Here is a 20,244-nt window from a genome sequence, read left to right as displayed (position 1 = left end):
CAGTAGTCAGTAGAGTGGTGTTACTGGAAAGGGGAAGCAGTAGTCAGTAGAGTGGTGTTACCGGGCAGGGGAAACAGTAGTCAGTAGAGTGGTGTTACTGGGCAGGGGAAGCAGTAGTCAGTAGAGTGGTGTTACTGGGAAGGGGAAGCAGTAGTCAGTAGAGTGGTGTTACTGGGCAGGGGAAACAGTAGTCAGTAGAGTGGTGTTACTGGTCAGGTGATCAAAACAAAGGCATGATTTCAGAGAAATAGACTGCGTACCAAATGTCACTCTGTTCCCTACATAGAACACTACCCTATCATGCCCCGGTAAAATAAAAAATAGGGCACTTTAAAGGGAATAGGGTAAGATTTGCCAGAGTGCTGGATTTGACAGCTAGTTTTACTGGGGTCTGAGACACAACCAAAAATACATTTACAGAGAAAATACAAAAATTTACGTTAGGGCTGTGCCTGACAAAAAATTATTGGTCAACCTAGAGAAGTCTTGTTCTTTCGTCCAATCGAAAATGTGTATTTTTCCCTATGTAAATAATCTATATGTAGAATATTGATCTTGTCTGATGCTTTAAGCACACTGTGATTCATTTTATATGCACATTTTCGTGGAACAGTTTAATTTAATTTATTATAAAGTCTTCTTTTCTCAAAATCATTATCATGTGGTTAATCAAAAAAGAAGCCAACAAATAAAAACATTTCAGCCTGCAGGTAGAAAGTATCCTGATTTCAAAATAAATATCACATTGGCTATGCATGGCTTGTCTGCAAGGAACTTGAAACGTTGTCTCAACTGAAGGGTTCCGTCTGAAGCTTCTGCTACCAAATTTGCAACATTGTATCCTTCTCCAGTGAGCTCTGGACAGACACAGCTGTAGGCTATTTGCACAAGGGATAAGAAGTAATCAGTTAGACCTATTTTATGACGTTTCCACCGGATCAGAGAATTACATTTTCTCCCCCTTTCACGCTGAGCTGAGTGTTTTTTAGTTTTTTTTTAAAGAGAGCTAGAAAGATTTTTCAAATAGGTTACATTGAGGAGCTATTGTCATTCTCAATAGATGTGAAAACATACTTTGTTTTCTTGCTGTTTGGGGTGAAGAAAACATTTATTTGAGAAGTTCCACAGTGGTGGTGAGTTAAGACAATCAGTAATACTATCAGATCTCCCAAATGGACGTATTTATAGGCCTACATTTGCAGGCCAGGTAGCCAATAGGCCTACTTCTATGTATAATCAGGCCAGGTAGCCTATAGGCCTACTTCTATGTATAATCAGGCCAGGTAGCCTATAGGCCTACTTCTGTGTATAATCAGGCCAGGTAGCCTATAGGCCTACTTCTGTGTATAATCAGGCCAGGTAGCCTATAGGCCTACTTCTGTGTATAATCAGGCCAGGTAGCCTATAGGCCTACTTATGTGTATAATCAGGCCAGGTAGCCTATAGGCCTACTTATGTGTATAATCAGGCCAGGTAGCCTATAGGCCTACTTCTATGTATAATCAGGCCAGGTAGCCTATAGGCCTACTTCTATGTATAATCAGGCCAGGTGGTCTATAGGCCTACTTCTATGTATAATCAGGCCAGGTAGCCTATAGGCCTACTTCTGTGTATAATCAGGCCAGGTAGCCTATAGGCCTTACTTCTATGTATAATCAGGTGCACGTCCGTACTCAACATTGACAGGAGAGCTACAGACAATCGACAATGAATAAATTGAGAACTCCTAAGTGGAAGGAAATAAACCAAAACTTTTTCCTCACAAGCGTAGCTTAGGTTGTGCGGTCTGTAAACAACGTGTCCACTCTGACAATGAGAACGGTGAAAGACTGTAACCAAACAAACATTGTAGATTAGAAATTATGGGAATTAACGGTAAATGTACTACTGGTGTGCCATCCCTGCGGCCTCTCCAATGGATTCGTCCACTGAGACAGGCGTGAATCAGACCAGTACCAGTCAAAAGTTTGGACACACCTACTCATTCAAGAGTTTTTCTTTATTTAAAAAAAAAAAAATCTACATTGTAGAATAATAGTGAAGACATCGAAACTATGAAATAACACAGATGTAATCATGTAGTAACCAATACATTATTAAACAAATCAAAATATATTTTAGATTCTTCAAAGTAGCCATCCTTTTTCTTGATGACAGCTTTGCACATTCTTGGCATTCTCTCAACCAGCTTCACCTGGAATTTCTTTCCAACAGTCTTGAAGAAGTTCCCACGTGCTGAGCACTTATATGTTATTGTGTGCGTGTGTGTGTGTGTGTGTGTGTGTGTTTGTGTTGCTTCACAGTCCCCACTGTTCCATAAGATTTTTTATTTTTTTTTACAACTTTACTGCTTGTATGAGTTATTTGATGTGGAATAGAGTTTCATGTAGTCATGGCTCTATGTTATAGTTTTGATGTCTTCACTATTTCACTACTATTATAGAAAATAGTTCAAATAAAGAAAACACGTTGAATCAGTAAGTGTGTCCAAACTGTTGACCGGTAGTGTATTGGGATGTGTAGTGTCAGTGTTTGTTGCTGACATGTCATGCCTAAATTTGATCATCTTGCCAAATTTAAAAAATCATTAAAGTACTTGACAACATCAGTGGGTTTTGTGATGATTCAATGAATGATTTTGCCCAAAAAGTTTGCCTTTTTTGGCCAAAAATTCATTCAAGATGCTCCAAAGTTTTTACTATCATTCATATAATTTATCATTGTTTCATAGTGTATTAGTTTCTTCTTTGTATTCAGTTTAGTCACACGATTTCTCAATTTGCAGTACGTTTGCCAGTCGGTTGTGCAGCCAGACTTATTTGCCATTCCTGTTGCCTCATTCCTCTCCAACATACAGTTTTTCAATTCTTCATCAATCTAAGGGGATTTAACAGTTTGTACAGTCATTTTCTTATTGGGTGCTTATTAGTAAATGGAATAAGCAATTTCAAGTAAAGAATCTGGATGCTCCTTATTAATCACATCAGACCAATAAATATTTGTAATATCATCCACATAGCAGTCACAGCACTATTGTATACCCAGCTTTTGGAACTTTGGCTTTCCTGGATATAGACACTATATTGTGATCACTGAATCCAATGGGTATGGATACAGCTTTAGAACAAAGTTCTACAGTATTAGTAAAAATGTGATCAATACATGTGGATGATCGTGTTTCTGTAGTGTTTGTAAACACCCTGGTAGGTTGATTAAACCAGATTACAGGCACTGGTTACAGTGAGAAGCTTCCTCTTGAGAGGACAGCTTGATGAAAACCAGTCAATATTCAGTTCCTCAAGAAAGTAGTGGAGAGGATTTAGTGACCAAAGGGAGAAATGCAAAGACTAGTAGATACCTCTGATGTACAGGCCTATTCTCTCTCATCATCTCTTTCTTGTAAGTTCTCTCTGTCTCTCTCTCTCTCTCTCTCTCTCTCTCTGTGTCTCTCTCTCTGTGTCTCTCTCTCTCTCTCTCTCTCTGTCTCTCTCTGTGTCTCTCTCTCTCTCTCTGTGTCTCTCTCTCTCTGTGTGTCTCTCTCTCTGTGTCTCTCTCTCTCTCTGTCTCTCTCTCTCTCTGTGTCTCTCTCTGTCTCTGTGTCTCTCTCTCTCTCTCTCTGTGTCTCTCTCTCTGTCTCTCTCTCTCTCTCTCTGTCTCTCTCTCTCTCTCTCTGTCTCGCTGTCTCGCTGTCTCTCTGTCTCGCTGTCTCTCTCTCTCTCTGTCTCGCTGTCTCTCTCTCTGTCTCGCTGTCTCTCTGTCTCTCTGTCTGTCTTTCTGTCTCTCTTTCTCTGTCTCTCTCTGTCTCTCTCTCTCTCTCTCTCTGTCTTTCTCTCTGTCTCTCTCTATCTGTCTCTCTCTCTGTCTCTCTCTGTCTCTCTCTCTCTCTCTGTCTTTCTCTCTGTCTCTCTCTATCTGTCTCTCTCACACTCTCTGCCTTGCTCAAGAGCAGAAAGGCAGATTTTTACACCTTGCAGGCTTTGGGATTAGAATTAGCTACCTTTCGGTTACTGCCTCTTAACGGCTACCTGCCGCCCAATATGACAACACGAAGGCCTAATGTTATAGCCTACAACATGATACAATCCATTTCACTCAAATGTATTTATAAAGCCCTTGTTACATCAGCTGATGTCACAAAGTGCTACACAGAAACCCAGCCTAAAACCCCAAACAGCAAACAATGCAGATGTAGAAGCACGGTGGCTAGGAAAAACTCCCTAGAATAGCAGGAACCAAGGGCAGTCCTCTTCTGGCTGTGCCGGGTGGAGATTATAATACTTTATGGCCATTAAGGCCAGATTGTTCTTCAAGATGTTCAAACATTCATAGATGCCGGGATTGAATCCCCGAGCTGACAAGGTAAAAATCTGTCCTTCTGCCCCTGAACTAGGCAGTTAACCCACTCTTCCTAGGCCGTCATTGTAAATAATAATTTGATCTTAACTGACTTGTCTAGTTAAATAAAGGTTAAATAAAAAAAGGAGTGGATATCAGTTGGCTTTGCATAGCTGAGCATTAAGAGATTGAGCGAGAGAGAGCGAGATGAAAACAGCAGATCTGGGACAAGCTAGCACGTCCTGTGAACAGGTCAGGGCTCCATAGCCCCAGGCAGAACAGTTGAAACTGGAGCAGCAGCATGACCAGGTGGCCCGGGGACAGCCAGGATTCATCAGGCCAGGTTGTCCTGTGGCATGGTCCTAGGGCTCACGTCCTCCGGGAGGGGAAGGAGAGATGGAGTGAAAGAGAATTAGAGGGAGCATACTTAAATTCACACAGGACACCAGATAAGACAGGATAATTACACCAGATATAACACACTGACCCTAGCCCCCCGGCACATATTGTAGACTATTTCAGCATAGATACTGGTGGGGGTCGGGGACACTGTGGCCCTGTCCGACGATACCCCCGGACAGGGCCAACCAGGCAGGATATAACCCCACCTACTTTGCCAAAGCACAGCCCCCACACAGGCTTCAGCATGATCCAGTTCAGCTGGCCACCCTCCTCTCTCTGCTTGCCTAAGCCAGTGTAATTAATACTGTGATATCCAGTAGGGCTGCAGGCGTGGGGATATAAATTCAAGAGGACAGTTCTCATGTTGGCGCCAGCGGGGCCATTAGCCAACTGACACATCCTGTTGTGCTTTAGAATTGAGCTTACATTGTGCAGTTTTAAACATATAGGTAATAAGCATATTATGACTAACTGAAGTACATGGTTCTTTCAAGAGGAGAATTACCTAATGTTCTACAGTGGCAAGAAAAAGGATGTGAACCCTTTGGAAATTCCTGGATTTCTGTTTAAATTGGTCATCAAATTTGATCTGATCTTCATCTAAGTTACAACAATAGACAAACACAGTCTGCTTAAACTAATATCACACAAACAATGATACGTTTTCATGTCTTTATTGAACACACTGTGTAAACATTTACAGTGCAGGGTGGGAAAAGTATGTGAACCCTTGTATTTAATAACTGGTTGACCCTACTTTGGCAGCAATAAACTCAACCACAAATGTTTTCTGTAGTTGCGGATCAGACCTGCACAACGGTCAGGAGGAATTTTGGACCGTTCCTCTTTACAAAACTGTTTCAGTTCCACAATATTCTTGGAATGTCTGTTGTGAACTGGTCTCTTGAGGTCATGCCACAGCCTCTCAATCGGGTTGAGGTCAGGACTCTGACTGGGCCACTCCAGAAGGTGTATTTTCTTCTGTTAAAGCCATTCTGTTGTTGATTTACTACTGTGTTTTGGGTCGTTGTCCTGTTGCATCACCCAACTTCGGTTGAGCTTCAATTTGTGGACAGATAGCCTTATATTCTCCTGTAAAATGTCTTGATAAACTTGGGAATTCATTTTTCTGTCGATGATAGCAAGTTGCCCAGACCCTGAGGCAGCAAAGCAGCCCCAAACCATGATGCTCCCTCCACCATACTTTACAGTTGGGATGAGGTTTTGATGTTCGTGTCCTGTGCCTTTTTTTCTCCACACATAGTGTTGTGTGTTCCTTCCAAGCAACTCAAGTGTAGTTTCATCTGTCCACAGAATATTTTGTCAGTAGCCCTGTGGAACGTCCAGGTGCACTTTTGCAAACTTCATGCCTGTAGCAATGTTGTTTTCGGACAGCAGTGGCTTTTTCTGTGGTGTTCTCCCATGAACACCATTCTTGTTTAGTGTTTTACGTATCGTAGACTCTTCAACAGAGATGTTAGCATGTTCCAGAGATTTCTGTAAGTCTTTAGCGACACTCTAGGATTCTTCTTAACCTCATTGAGCATTCTGTGCTGTCCTCTTGCAGTCCTCTTTGCAGGATGGCCTCTTCTAGGGAGAGTAGCAACAGTGCTGAACTTTTCCATTTATAGACAATTTGTCTTACCGTGGACGGATGAACATCAAGGCTTTTAGAGATACTTTTGTAACCCTTTCCAGCTTTATGCAAGTCAACCATTCTTAACCTTAGGTCCTCTGAGTCCTCTGAGACCCTTAACCTTAGGTCCTTGTTCGAGGCATGGTTGACATCAGGAAATGCTTCTTGTGAATAGCAAACTCAAATGTTGTGAGTGCTTTTTATAGGGCAGCTCCAACCAACATCTCCAATCTCGTCTTATTGATCGGACTCCAGGTTAGTTGACTCCTGACTCCAATTATCTTTTGGAGAAGTCATTTTCCTAGGGGTTCACAAACTTTTTCCAACCTACACTGTGAATGTTTAAATTATGTATTCAATATAGACAAGAAAAATACCATAATTTGTATGTTATTAGTTTAAGCAGACTGTGTTTGTCTATTGTTGTGACTTAGATGAAGATCAGGGGACCTGCAGGGCTGAGCCGGGCTGGGGACCTGCAGGGCTGAGCCGGGCTGGGGAGCTGTGGGGTTGAGCAGGGCTGGGGAGCTGCGGGGCTGAGCAGGGCTGGGGAGCTACGGGGCTGAGCAGGGCTGGGGAGCTACGGGGCTGAGCAGGGCTGGGGAGCTACGGGAATGAGCAGGGCTGGGGAGCTACGGGGCTGAGCAGGGCTGGGGAGCTGCGGGGCTGAGCAGGGCTGGGGAGCTACGGGGCTGAGTAGGGCTGGGGAGCTACGGGGCTGAGCAGGGCTGAGCAGGGCTGGGGAGGGCTGGGGAGCTACGGGGCTGAGCAGGGCTGGGGAGCTACAGGGCTGAGCAGGGCTGGGGAGCTACGGGGCTGAGCAGGGCTGGGGAGCTGCAGGGTTGAGCAGGGCTTGGGAGCTGCAGGGCTGAGCAGGGCTGGGGAGCTGCAGGGCTGAGGAGCTGCAGGGCTGAGTAGGGCTGGGGAGCTGCAGGGCTGAGTAGGGCTGGGGAGCTGCAGGGCTGAGCAAGGCTGAGCAGGGCTGGGGAGCTACGGGGCTGAGCAGGGCTGGGGAGCTACGGGGCTGAGCAGGCCTGGGGAGCTACTTGGCTGAGCTGTGGGGCTGAGCAGGGCTGGGGAGTTGCAGGGCTGGGGAGCTACTTGGCTGAGCAGGGCTGGGGAGCTGCAGGGCTGAGCAGGGCTGGGGAGTTGCAGGACTGAGCAGGGCTGGGGAGCTACGGGGCTGAGCAGGCCTGGTTAGCTACTTGGCTGAGTAGGGCTGGGGAGCTGCAGGGCTGAGCAGGGCTGGGGAGTTGCAGGGCTGAGCAGGGCTGGGGAGCTACGGGGCTGAGCAGGGCTGGGGAGCTACAGGGCTGAGCAGGGCTGGGGAGCTACGGGGCTGAGCAGGGCTGGGGAGCTGCAGGGTTGAGCAGGGCTTGGGAGCTGCAGGGCTGAGCAGGGCTGGGGAGCTGCAGGGCTGAGGAGCTGCAGGGCTGAGTAGGGCTGGGGAGCTGCAGGGCTGAGTAGGGCTGGGGAGCTGCAGGGCTGAGCAAGGCTGAGCAGGGCTGGGGAGCTACGGGGCTGAGCAGGGCTGGGGAGCTACGGGGCTGAGCAGGCCTGGGGAGCTACTTGGCTGAGCTGTGGGGCTGAGCAGGGCTGGGGAGTTGCAGGGCTGGGGAGCTACTTGGCTGAGCAGGGCTGGGGAGCTGCAGGGCTGAGCAGGGCTGGGGAGTTGCAGGACTGAGCAGGGCTGGGGAGCTACGGGGCTGAGCAGGCCTGGTTAGCTACTTGGCTGAGCAGGGCTGGGGAGCTGCAGGGCTGAGCAGGGCTGGGGAGTTGCAGGGCTGAGCAGGGCTGGGGAGCTACGGGGCTGAGCAGGCCTGGTTAGCTACTTGGCTGAGTAGGGCTGGGGAGCTACGGGGCTGAGCAGGGCAGAGCTGGGCAGAGCAGTGAGTCACTGTTTAAAGACTGGAATTCAGATGATTATTTGATTATGGTAATTATGACTCAACTAACTGCTGAGCAGCTGAGAGTGGAGGAGACTTAGAGCAGAGAGAGGCTGAACAGTAGACCTGGGATGTGTCTATGGGCCCTGGTCAGAAGTAGTGTACTATATAGTGAATAGGGTTCCATTTGGGACACATACCCGAGTTCTCCTCGGTCCACTGAGAGCTCCAAATGAGCGTCTGATAAAGTCAACTCACTGCTCTCTGAACTGTAGAGTCTCACACGCTGGATTAAGAGTTGTTGAAGGGCCCTTGTGTTCCTCTAAGTCAGTCCTCTACTGTTCTGACCTGTACCTACTGTACTTTGAGTAGAACCTCCTGGTCTGAATAAATAGTAGACACACACCGTGACTAGATTATCAGGAGAGATCCAAGAGAATGGAAAACACTGAAGGTTATTTGCTAGCCTGGTTCCAGATCTGTCTGTGCTGTCTTGCCAAATATTATGATCATATATTGGTAAGCCAGCGCAGATCTTGGACAGGGCTAGTTGTGTGCTGCTGTTATTTTCTGTCAGATTTGGCCCCCTCACAGGGCAGCAACTAGATTCATTCCTCATTACTACTATCAGACTGGGTACAGCAGGACTGGGCTGGGCTCCTTGGCTGGACTGGGCTGGGCTCGTTGGCAGGGCTGGGCTCCTCGGCAGGGCTGGGCTGGGCTGGGCTCCTCGGCTGGGCTGGGCTGGGCTCCTCGGGAAGGCTGGGTTGGGCTCCTCGGCTGGACTGGGCTGGGCTCCTCTGCAGGGCTGGGCTGGGCTCCTCGGCAGGGCTGCGCTGGGCTCCTCTGCTGGACTGGGCTGGGCTCCTCGGCTGGGCTCCTCGGCTGGGCTCCTCGGCTGGGCTCCTCGGCTGGGCTGGGCTCCTCGGCTGGACTCGGCTGGGCTCCTCGGCTGGACTGGGCTGGGCTCCTCGGCTGGACTGGGCTGGGCTCCTCGGCTGGGCTCCTTGGCTGGGCTGCTCCTCGGCTGGGCTCCTCGGCTGGGCTGGGCTCCTCAGCTGGGCTGGGCTCCTCGGCTGGACTCGGCTGGGCTCCTCGGCTGGACTGGGCTGGGCTCCTCGGCTGGGCTGGGCTGGGCTCCTCGGCTGGACTGGACTGGGCTCCTCGGCTGGACTGGGCTGGGCTGGGCTGGGCTTCTCGGCAGGGCTGGGCTGGGCTGGGCTCCTCGCCTGGGCTGGGCTGGACGGGGCTCCTCGGCTGGACTGGCCTGGGCTCCTCGGCTGGGCTGGGCTGGGTTCCTCGGCAGGGCTGGGCTGGGATGGGCTTCTCGGCAGGGCTGGGCTGGGCTCCTCGGCTGGGCTGGGCTGGGTTCCTCGGCAGGGCTGGGCTGGGCTGGGCTCCTCGGCTGGACTGGGCTGGGCTCCTCGACTGGGCTGGGCTGGGCTCCTCGACTTGGCTGGGCTGGGCTACTCGGCTGGGCTGGGCTGGGCCCCTTGGCTGGGCTGGGCTGGGCTAGGCTTCTCGGCAGGGCTGGGTAAAGTAACGATGGTGTATTTTATGATTAATCACATCGTCTCTATACAATAGATTTAACACTAATAGGCCTGGTGATAGTAGTCAGGATTGGTCTTCCGTTGAGAAGGATTACCAGACTTCTAACCATAGAGATCCTATTAAATTACTAGAGTGGCTATGTCATAATCCCTCAAAGTTCCATAGTGGGGTGGAAATAGCAGCCATATTGGTCAGGGAGAAATCCAAAACCAGCCTTGTTGGAATGAATCAGGCATAGGTGATGCATTTCCTGCTTGTACTGATGCAGGGAAATAAAACCACTCCACAAATTTCTTGTTAACAAACTATAGTTTTGGCAAGTCGGTTAGGACATCTACTTTGTGCATGACACAAGTAATTTTCCTAACAATTGTTTACAGACAGATTATTTCACTGTATCACAATTCCAGTGGGTCAGAAGTTTACATACACTAAGTTGACTGTGCCTTTAAACAGCTTGGAAAATTCCAGAAAATTATGTCATGGCTTTAGAAGCTTCTGATTGACATCATTTGAGTCAATTGGAGGTATTTGGAGGTATTTCAAGGCCTACCTTCAAACTCAGTGCGTCTTTGCTTGACATCATGGGAAAATCAAAAGAAATCAGCCGAGACCTCAGAAAAACAATTGTAGACCTCCACAAGTCTGGTTCATCCTTGGGAGAAATTTCCAAACACCTGAAGGTGCAACGTTCATCTGTACAAACAATAGTACGCAAGTATAAACACCATGGGACCACGTAGTCGTCATACTGCACTTGTACTTTGGTGCAAAAAGTGCAAATCAATCCCAGAACAACAGCAAAGGACCTTGTGAAGATGCTGGAGGAAACAGGTACGAAAGTATCTATATCCACAGTAAAATGAGTCCTATATCGACATAACCTGAAAGGCCGCTCAGCAAGGAAGAAGCCACTGCTCCAAAACCGCCACATAAAAGCCAGACTACGGTTTGCAACTGTACATGGGGACAAAGATTGTATTTTTTGGAGAAATGTCCTCTGGTCTGATGAAACAAAAATATAACTGTTTGGCCATAATAAACATCGTTATGTTTGTTAAAAAACGGGGGAGGCTTGCAAGCCGAAGAACACCATCCCAACCGTGAAGCACGGGGGTGGCAACAATGACCCCAAGCATACTTCCAAAGTTGTGGCAAAATGGCTTAAGGACAACAAAGTTAAGGTATTGGAGTGGCCATCACAAAGCCCTGACCTCAATCCAATAGAAAATTTGTGGGCAGATCTGAAAAGCGTGTGCAAGCAAGTAGACCTACAAACCTGACTCGGTTACACCAACTCTGTCAGGAGGAATGGGCCAAAATTCACCCAATTTATTGTGGGAAGCTTGTGGAAGGCTACCCGAAACGTTTGACCCAAGTTAAACAATTTAAAGGGGGGGCTGTAAAAGTCCACTCCATGATAACAAATATAATATCAATGATAAAACTGTTAATATAATATGAATGGCCACCTCTTCTCTCCCTCCTCTCAACTCTCCCTGGGCATGTGTAACATAAATGGCTGCCTGGGATTTAATGCAAAACTACCTCTGTGAGGTTTAAGATTTTAGGTCTAGATCTAACAGCCACCTAAGGGGTTAGCTATCGTCATCATCATGATAAACTATCTACGTTTAAACTGATGATTATGGAGCAATGGGAGCTTAGACTCTGCAGTTGTCCTACAGCTCTGCTGCCGAGGCTTAGCTGAACAGTGTAGTGTTGCTTGGCTCAGCCATTCTCTATCGCGCTCTGTCTGTCTGTCTCTGTCTGTCTATCTCTCTCTCTCTTTTTCTCTCTCCGTGTCTGTTCTCTCTGTATCTCTCTCTTGGTATTTTTGTCTGTCTGTCTGTCTGTCTGTCTGTCTGTCTGTCTGTCTGTCTGTCTGTCTGTCTGTCTGTCTGTCTGTCTTCTCTGTCTTCTCTGTCTTCTCCGTCTCTCCGTCTCTCCGTCTCTCCGTCTCTCCGTCTCTCCGTCTCTCCGTCTGTCTGTCTGTCTGTCTGTCTGTCTTCTGTCTTTCTGTCTCTCTGTCTGTCTGTCTTCTGTCTTTCTGTCTCTCTCGCTCTCTCGGTCTGTCTGTCTGTCTGTCTGTCTGTCTGTCTGTCTGTCTTCTCTCTCTCTGTCTTTCTGTCTCTCTCTCTGTCTGTCTGTCTGTTCTCTCTCTTTCTGTCTCTCTCTATCTGTCTGTCTGTTCTCTCTCTATCTGTCTGTCTCTCTCTCTCCTGTCTGTCTCTCAATTAAATTCAAAGGGCTTTAATGGCATGGGAAACATGTGTTAACATTGCCAAAGCAAGTGAGGTAGATAATATACAAAAGGGAAATAAACAATAAAAATTAACAGTAAACATTACACATACAGAAGTTTCAAAACAATAAAGACATTACAAATGTCATATTATGTATATATACAGTGTTGTAACAATGTACAAATGGTTAAAGTACACAAGGGAAAATAAATAAGCATAAATATGGGTTGTATTTACAATGGTGTTTGTTCTTCACTGGTTGACCTTTTCTCGTGGCAACAGGTCACAAATCTTGCTGCTGTGATGGCACACTGTGGAATTTCACCCAGTAGACATGGGAGTTTATCAAAATTGGGTTTGTTTTCGAATTCTTTGTGGATCTGTGTAATCTGAGGGAAATATGTCTCTCTAATATGGTCATACATTGGGCAGGAGGTTAGGAAGTGCAGCTCAGTTTCCACCTCATTTTGTGGGCAGTGTGCACATAGCCTGTCTTCTCTTGAGAGTCATGTCTGCCTACGGCGGCCTTTCTCAATAGCAAGGCTATGCTCACTGAGTACATAGTCAAAGCTTTCCTTAATTTTGGATCAGTCACAGTGGTCAGGTATTCTGCCACTGTGTACTCTCTGTGTAGGGCCAAATAGCATTCTAGTTTGCTCTGTTTTTATGTTAAATCTTTCCAATGTGTCAAGTATTTATCTTGTTGTTTTCTCATGATTTGGTTAGGTCTAATTGTGCTGCTGTCCTGGGGCTCTGTAGGGTGTGTTTGTTTTGGTGAACAGAGCCCCAGGACCAGCTTGCTTAGGGGACTCTTTTCCAGGTTCATCTCTCTGTAGGTCATGGCTTTGTTATGGAAAGTTTGGGAATCGCTTCCTTTTAGGTGGTTGTAGAATTTAACGGCTCTTTTCTGGATTTTGATAATTAGTGGGTATCGGCCTAATTCTGCTCTGCATGCATTATTTGGTGTTCTACGTTGTACACAGAGGATATTTTTGCAGAATTCTGCGTGCAGAGTCTCAATTTGGTGTTTGTCCCATTTTGTGAAGTCTTGGTTGGTGAGTGGACCCCAGACCTCACAACCATAAAGGGCAATGGGCTCTATGACTGATTCAAGTATTTTTTGCCAGATCCTAATTGTATCTTGCATTTTATGTTCCTTTTGATGGCATAGAATGCCCTTCTTGCCTTGTCTCTCAGATCGTTCACAGCTTTCTGGAAGTTACCTGTGGCGCTGATGTTTAGGCCAAGGTATGTATAGTTTTTTGTGTGCTCTAGGGCAATGGTGTCTAGATGGAATTTGTATTTGTGGTCCTGGCGACTGGACTTTTTTTGGAACACCATTATTTTGGTCTTACCAAGATTTACTGTCAGGTCTGGCAGAATCTGTGCAGAAGATCTAGGTGTTGCTGTAGGCCCTCCTTGGTTGGTGAAGCACCAGATCATCAGCAAACAGTAGACATTTGACTTCAGTTTCTAGTAGGGTAAAGCCGGGTGCTGCAGACTTTTCTAGTGCCCGCGCCAATTCGTTGATATATATATATTGAAAAGGGTGGGGCTTAAGCTGCATCCCTGTCTCACCCCATGACCCTGTGAGAAGAAATGTGTCGTTTTTTTGCCCATTTTCACCGCACACTTGTTGTTTGTGTACATGGATTTTATAATGTCGTATGTTTTACCCCCCAACACCACTTTCCATCAATTTGTATAGCAGACCCTCATGCCAAATTGAGTCTAATACTTTTTTGAAATCAACAAAGCATGAGAATACTTTTTCTTTGTTTTGGTTTGTTTGGTTGTCAATTAGGGTGTGCAGGGTGAATACATGGTCTGTTGTACGGTAATTTGGTACAAAGCCAATTTGACATTTGCTCAGTACATTGTTTTCATTGAGGAAATGGACGAGTCTGCTGTTAATGATAATGCAGAGGATTTTCCCAAGGTTGCTGTTGACGCATATTCCACGATAGTTATTGGGGTCAAATTTGTCTCAACTTTTGTGGATTGGGGTGATCAGTCCTTGGTTCCAAATATTGGGGAAGATGCCAGAGCTAAGGATGATGTTAAAGAGTTTTAGTATAGCCAATTGGAATTTGTTGTCTGTATATTTGATAGTTTCATTAAGGATACCATCAACACCACATGCCTTTTTGGGTTGGAGGGTTTTTATTTTGTCCTGTAGCTCATTCAAGGTAATTGGAGAATCCAGTGGCTTCTGGTAGTCTTTAATAGTTGATTCTAAGATTTGTATTTGATCCTGTATATGTTTTTGCTCTTTATTATTTGTTATAGAGCCAAAAAGATTGGAGAAGTGGTCTCTCTCTTTCTGTCTGTGTCTCTCTGTTAGTCTCTGTCTGTATTCTCGCTCCTCTCTCTTGCTTAAACTCTCACTTTTTCTCTCTCTCTCTCTGTCTCTCTCTCTCTCTTTCTCTGTCTCGCTCTCTCTCTGTCGCTCTCTGTCTCTGTCTTGCTCTCTCTTTGTCTCTCTTGCTCTCTCTCTGTCTCTCTCTCTCTCTTTCTCTCTCTCTCTCTCTCTCTCTCTCTCTCTCTCTCTCTCTGTCTCTCTCTCTCTGTCTCTCTCTCTCTGTCTCTCTCTCTCTGTCTTGCTCTCTCTCTGTCTCGCTCTCTCTCCATCTCTGTCTCGCTCTCTGTCTGTCTCTGTCTTGCTCTCTCTGTTTCGCTCTCTTTGTTTCTCTCTCTCTGTCTTGCTCTCTCTCTCTGTCTTGCTCGCTCTCCGTCTCTCTCTCTCTCTCTCTCTCTCTCTCTCTCTCTCTCTCTCTCTCTGTCTCTGTCTTGCTCTCTCTCTCTGTCTTTCGCTCTTTCTGTCTTGCTCTCTCTCTCTCTGTCTTGCTCTCTCTCTCTGTCTTGCTCTCTCTCTCTCTCTCTCTGTCTTGCTCTCTCACTCTCTCTGTCTTGCTCTCTCTGTCTCCTTCTCTGTCTCTCTGTGTGTTGTTTCTCCCCTCCCCCCCACACCATCTGCACCGTATTGAATCAGGAAGAGCAGTATCAGCAGCTTTAATGACCCTGTGTAAATAGGCTCAATAGGAACTAATGACAATGTTGTGAACAATGTAATAACATGGGATCCAATCCCAGGTAAACTACCCAACCAAATAATTGTTATGGGTTCAAGCAGCGAAGCCCTATTGTATTTCTTGGCGTTCATCATTATTTGGCAATTCCTCCCATGCGATTCAATGCCAACTAAACCAATGGTGGTGCTATAACAAGCGATTGAAAATGCAAACTTTGAACGTTCACGCCCTTCACCACGTGTGATGTAGAGTCGTGAAACTTGGTACATAGGTCCGTCTCTTCACAAGGAACACATTTGCCTCAAGAACCCATGAGGTCCGCCTTAATAGATTTTCCACCATTTCGAATTTTCCACTCTAGTATGTCAAACAACTGACCAATAAGCATTCATGTAGGCGTGGTCTGACACATAAATGCAGATAAATCAGACACTGATAATTGTATTGTAACAACTTGGCACACATGTTCCAAACACTGTCAAGACTCAACAAATGCCAGCACATTCAGCTCGACCACATGGTGGCGCAAAAACGGATGCATGTTTATATCTGTTGATCGGTTCGACTCAGAGTGAGGAAATTTGGCACAGGGATATGAGTCTAGCTAATCTGTTAAGGTTCTGTTTAGCCGCATAGTGGAGCAGTTGGACAGGGAAAACCATTCACGCAAGCTCATTGGCTCATAGTGGCCATATTGTTTGAGCTTGAGTCCTGCATTTGAAGACGTGTACATCAATATATATATATACCAAATTTGGTGCCAATCGGTCCAGCAGTTATGGAGAAGAAGACGTTTAAAGTTGTCAACATCATTTGAAAATGGTCCAAAATACATCAAAAGCTAATTGCATGATCTGTTCGATGTTGAGTTCTGATATTTGGCAAGTGTGGTAAGGAGTACAGTGGTAGCTCATCCTAGGGGAATGTGTCCAATTTGTCCTGATGGTTACACAGTAGACCCACAGCTTGAACCCTGGCATTGCTGCTAGCAGCTATTTTCTCTGGTTGGTTTTTCCCATTCAGCTATTGCCATGACGACAGACGAGGCGACAGAGAGCCAGCATCAGAAGAAGCCCAGCCAGCAGGAGGCGGAGCAGCATCAGGTCACGCCTCCTGACCACGGACCCTCTGAGTCCCAGGCCGCCACCAGCCCCGCCACCTCGCCCCAGAGCACTGGCTCGCCCTCGTACTCCTCTCCCCAGGAGGAGGTGCAGCTGAGACCCCGTCGGCGCACCTCAGCCGGCCGCGGCCTCTCGCGCCTCTTCTCCTCCTTCCTGAAGAGGCGTTCCCAGTGCGAGGAGGACGGGGGAGAGAAGGGGGAGAAAGGAGGGGACGGGGAAGAGCCCAAGGCGCCCATCGCTGACTGTGAGCCAGAGCTCAAGATTGAGGGTGATCAGAACCTTGACCTGCACTCGCTCAGCAGCAACGAGGCGCAGGTGAGATCCTATCCTAACCACCACACTGTTGTGTGTGTGTGTGTGTGTGTGTGTGTGTGTGTGTGTGTCCTGCAATAGGGCATTAATAAGAGTCAGTGTCAAAGTGGTGATTTGAGTCTTTTCCTGAAGAACATCAGCGTCTGTGAAGATTAGTACTGATTAGTACTGTTAAGTACTGATTAGTACTGTTAAGTACTGATTAGTACTGTTAAGTACTGTGAAGTGTTTTTTGTCGGATTACAGTACTCCTCAAACTGCAATTTGAAGTGAGTACGAAGTGCATGAATGTGTAATGGATGTTATGGTGTTTAGGACTAATGTGCTGGATCTTGAGGAAAGCCTTTCCATTGGATACTGTGTGGGAGCACATTTTGGGCACAAGATACAAAAACAAGATACAAAAAGCATTGTATTACTCTATATAATAAACAGTAAGGGAAGCATTCAGTAGAGGGTTACAGACTACAGTAGACTAAACCAGTGATACTTAAGGGCTCTCCTCATTGGGTCCAAGTGTCCTCTCTCTCTCTCTCTCTCTCTCTCTGTCTCTCTCTCTGTCTCTCTGTCTCTCTGTCTCTCTCTGTCTCTCTGTCTGTCTGTCTCTCTCTCTCTCTGTCTCTCTCTCTCTCTGTCTCTCTCTCTCTCTGTCTCTCTCTCTCTGTCTCTCTGTCTCTCTCTCTGTCTCGCTCTCTCTCTTGCTCTCTGAGTCATGCCTTTGATAAGGGACTCGTTTAGCGAGTAGCGAGGCTCCAGTCGACTCCTCTTCAGAGAGTCAGGGGTTGCATCTCAAATGACCTCATATCCTCTATTGTACATGCCAAATTACCTCATATCCTCTATTGTACATGCCAAATAACTCCATATCCTCTATTGTACATGCCAAATGACCTTACTGGCTGGATGACTGGCTGGCTAACTGGCTGGATGACTGGCTGGCTAACTGGCTGGATGGCTGGCTGGCTAACTGGCTGGCTAGCTGGCTGGCTGGTCCCAGTTCCACTAGTTCCCTTCCTCTCCCTGAACAGCAGTACTTTTAAGACCTTACTCCTTCCATCGGTGTCTACAGTCATTCACTTTACTTTTTGCTGTAGTGATGCTTTAGTTATTCATTGACATTGTGTGTGTGTGTGTGTGTGTGTGTGTGTGTGTGTGTGTGTGTGTGTGTGTGTGTGTGTGTGTGTGTGTGTGTGTGTGTGTGTGTGTGACAAAGCCTTTGTTTAGTTCACCTGTAGTGAAGTGTAGAGATGCAGAACCAGAGCGGTTGACTATTAACTTGTGTGTTTGAGCTGAGGATTCGTCAATGCCTCCAGGCGTGTGGTTGTAACGTGTTCACTGACTGGACACTGCAGGTATAGACCAGTTTACCAATATATAGATGTAGACTACAGTGGCTCATCAATATCATGTCTGTGTCCTTTGTCAAGATTAGCTGTTTGTTCTGTGTCGATAAGCAAGGATGTTTTTGTCATGTGTCAATGTATGCGTTTTTGGATATAAATATAACATTGATTGTGTTTAAAATGTGTCTCGTGTCTTTTTCCTCCAGCTTGTCCAGGTAGACCAGAAGGAAGACCCCGAGAAAGACTCTGAGGAAGAGGGGGGAGAGACCGATAAGGAGAAAAGAGAAGAGGACAGTGCCCAGGGGAAGGAGAAAGAGGAGGAGGAGCCTGAGGGAGAAGGAGAGAAAGACGGAGTAGAGAAGACAACAGAGGAAGACGCTCAACCTCCTAAGCCTCCCCGTCGACCCAGGATCATGCAGATTAAAGTTACACTGCTGGACGACACTCTGTTTGAGTGTGAGCTGGAGGTAAGTCCCAATATTACCAAATCATTCCTTTATTCTAGTTGGACACCTGGGATACATAGCCTGGGAGATCCAGGATGGTTTGTGCTGTCTAGACATCTCATGGAATCGTCATGTTTGACAGGGCTGTTTGACAGGGCTGTTTGACAGGGCTGGTTGACAGGGCTGGTTGACAGGGCTGTTTGGCATGGCTGGTTGGCATATCTGGTTGGCATATCTGGTTGGCATGGCTGGTTGACTTGGCTGGTTGACAGGGCTGGTTTACTTGGCTGGTTGACAGGGCTGGTTGACAGGGCTGGTTGGCAGGGCTGTTTGACAGGGCTGTTTGACAGGGCTGGTTGGCAGGGCTGTTTGACAGGGCTGATTGACTTGGCTGTTTGACTTGGCTGGTTGGCATGGCTGGTTGACTTGGCTGGTTGACAGGGCTGTTTGACTTGGCTGGTTGACAGGGCTGGTTGGCATGGCTGGTTGACAGGGCTGTTTGACTTGGCTAGTTGACAGGGCTGGTTGACTTGGCTGGTTGACAGGGCTGTTTGACTTGGCTGGTTGGCATGGCTGGTTGACTTGGCTAGTTGACAGGGCTGGTTGACTTGGCTGTTTGACAGGGCTGGTTGACAGGGCTGGTTGACAGGGCTGTTTGACAGGGCTGGTTGACAGGGCTGGTTGACAGGGCTGGTTGACAGGGCTGTTTGACAGGGCTGTTTGACTTGGCTGTTTGACTTGGCTGTTTGACTTGGCTGGTTGACTTGGCTGGTTGACTTGGCTGGTTGACTTGGCTGGTTGACAGGGCTGGTTGACAGGGCTGGTTGACAGGGCTGTTTGACAGGGCTGTTTGACTTGGCTGGTTGACAGGGCTGTTTGACTTGGCTGGTTGACAGGGCTGGTTGACTTGGCTGGTTGACAGGGCTGCTTGACAGGGCTGGTTGACAGGGCTGGTTGACAGGGCTGTTTGACAGGGCTAGTTGGCATGGCTGGTTGACAGGGCTGTTTGACAGGGCTAGTTGGCAGGGCTGGTTGACAGGGCTGTTTGACAGGGCTGTTTGGCATGACAATTCCATATGATTTGGCAAGACAGCACAACCATCCCTGGGATCTCCAGGCTAGGGATACATCCAGTATTGAATAAAACGACCCTCCACCACTACTCTGACAATGTCATTGGTCAGCAGCAGCCTAACTAACAGCATGCTACAGTAAGGTCCCTGAGCTTCCTCTCTCCTAATTCATGTTCTACTGCATTAGGAACCTACAGTTAATGGATACGTCCCAATTGACACCATATTCCCTACATAGGACCTGGTCAAAAGTAGTGCACTATATAGGGAATAGGGTGCCATTTGGGACACATATGTCTCACAAAGTTAATTACTGGCTTTTTGTGTGTGTCTGTAGCTATTTCTTCTCCCTGTGTGTGTGTCTGGCCTTTAGAAAACATGCCTATCACACAGACTGATTTATTATGGCTCTCTGAGAAATATCTCTCCTGCCTGTAGAAACATGCCAAAGGTGTGGAGCTGTTCACCAAGGTGTGTGACCACCTCAACCTGCTGGAGAGAGACTACTACGGCCTGGCCATCTGGGAGTCGCCCTCCATGAAGGTCAGTAGCTCTGAGACAATGTTCTGCACTTTAACTAATGTCTGTCTGTTACTAAACTTACTAATATTACTGGTGTGATCACACCTGTACCTGTCCATTCCCACAAAGATACATGGACAGCAGCATACCACCCTGCATACCACTGCTGGCTTGCTTCTGAAGCTAAGCAGGGTTGGTGCTGGTCAGTCTCTGGATGGGAGACCAGATGCTGCTGGAAGTGGTGTTGGAGGGCCAGTAGGAGGCACTCTTTCCTCTGGTCTAAAAAATATCCCAATGCCCCAGGGCAGTGATTGGGGACACTGCCCTGTGTAGGGT

General features: G+C 47.2%; 1 protein-coding gene across 3 annotated transcripts in view; it reads left to right on the top strand.

The window, feature by feature from the left end:
* The window catches only part of LOC139373844 (protein 4.1-like), a 111,243-nt gene that overhangs the window by 16,346 nt on the left and 74,653 nt on the right, over positions 1 to 20,244 (top strand). For all 3 annotated transcript variants that reach the window (XM_071114923.1, XM_071114922.1, XM_071114921.1), the window contains exons 2-4: positions 16,115 to 16,527; positions 18,074 to 18,334; positions 19,825 to 19,929. In XM_071114923.1, the coding sequence (XP_070971024.1) occupies positions 16,123 to 16,527; positions 18,074 to 18,334; positions 19,825 to 19,929 (771 nt within the window). In that variant the 5' untranslated portion in view covers positions 16,115 to 16,122. The remainder of the gene's footprint in view (positions 1 to 16,114; positions 16,528 to 18,073; positions 18,335 to 19,824; positions 19,930 to 20,244) is intronic.

Source organism: Oncorhynchus clarkii, chromosome 18, assembly GCF_045791955.1.
Source record: "Oncorhynchus clarkii lewisi isolate Uvic-CL-2024 chromosome 18, UVic_Ocla_1.0, whole genome shotgun sequence".
NCBI lineage: Eukaryota > Metazoa > Chordata > Actinopteri > Salmoniformes > Salmonidae > Oncorhynchus > Oncorhynchus clarkii.
This window is presented reverse-complemented; position numbering and strand designations above follow the sequence as displayed.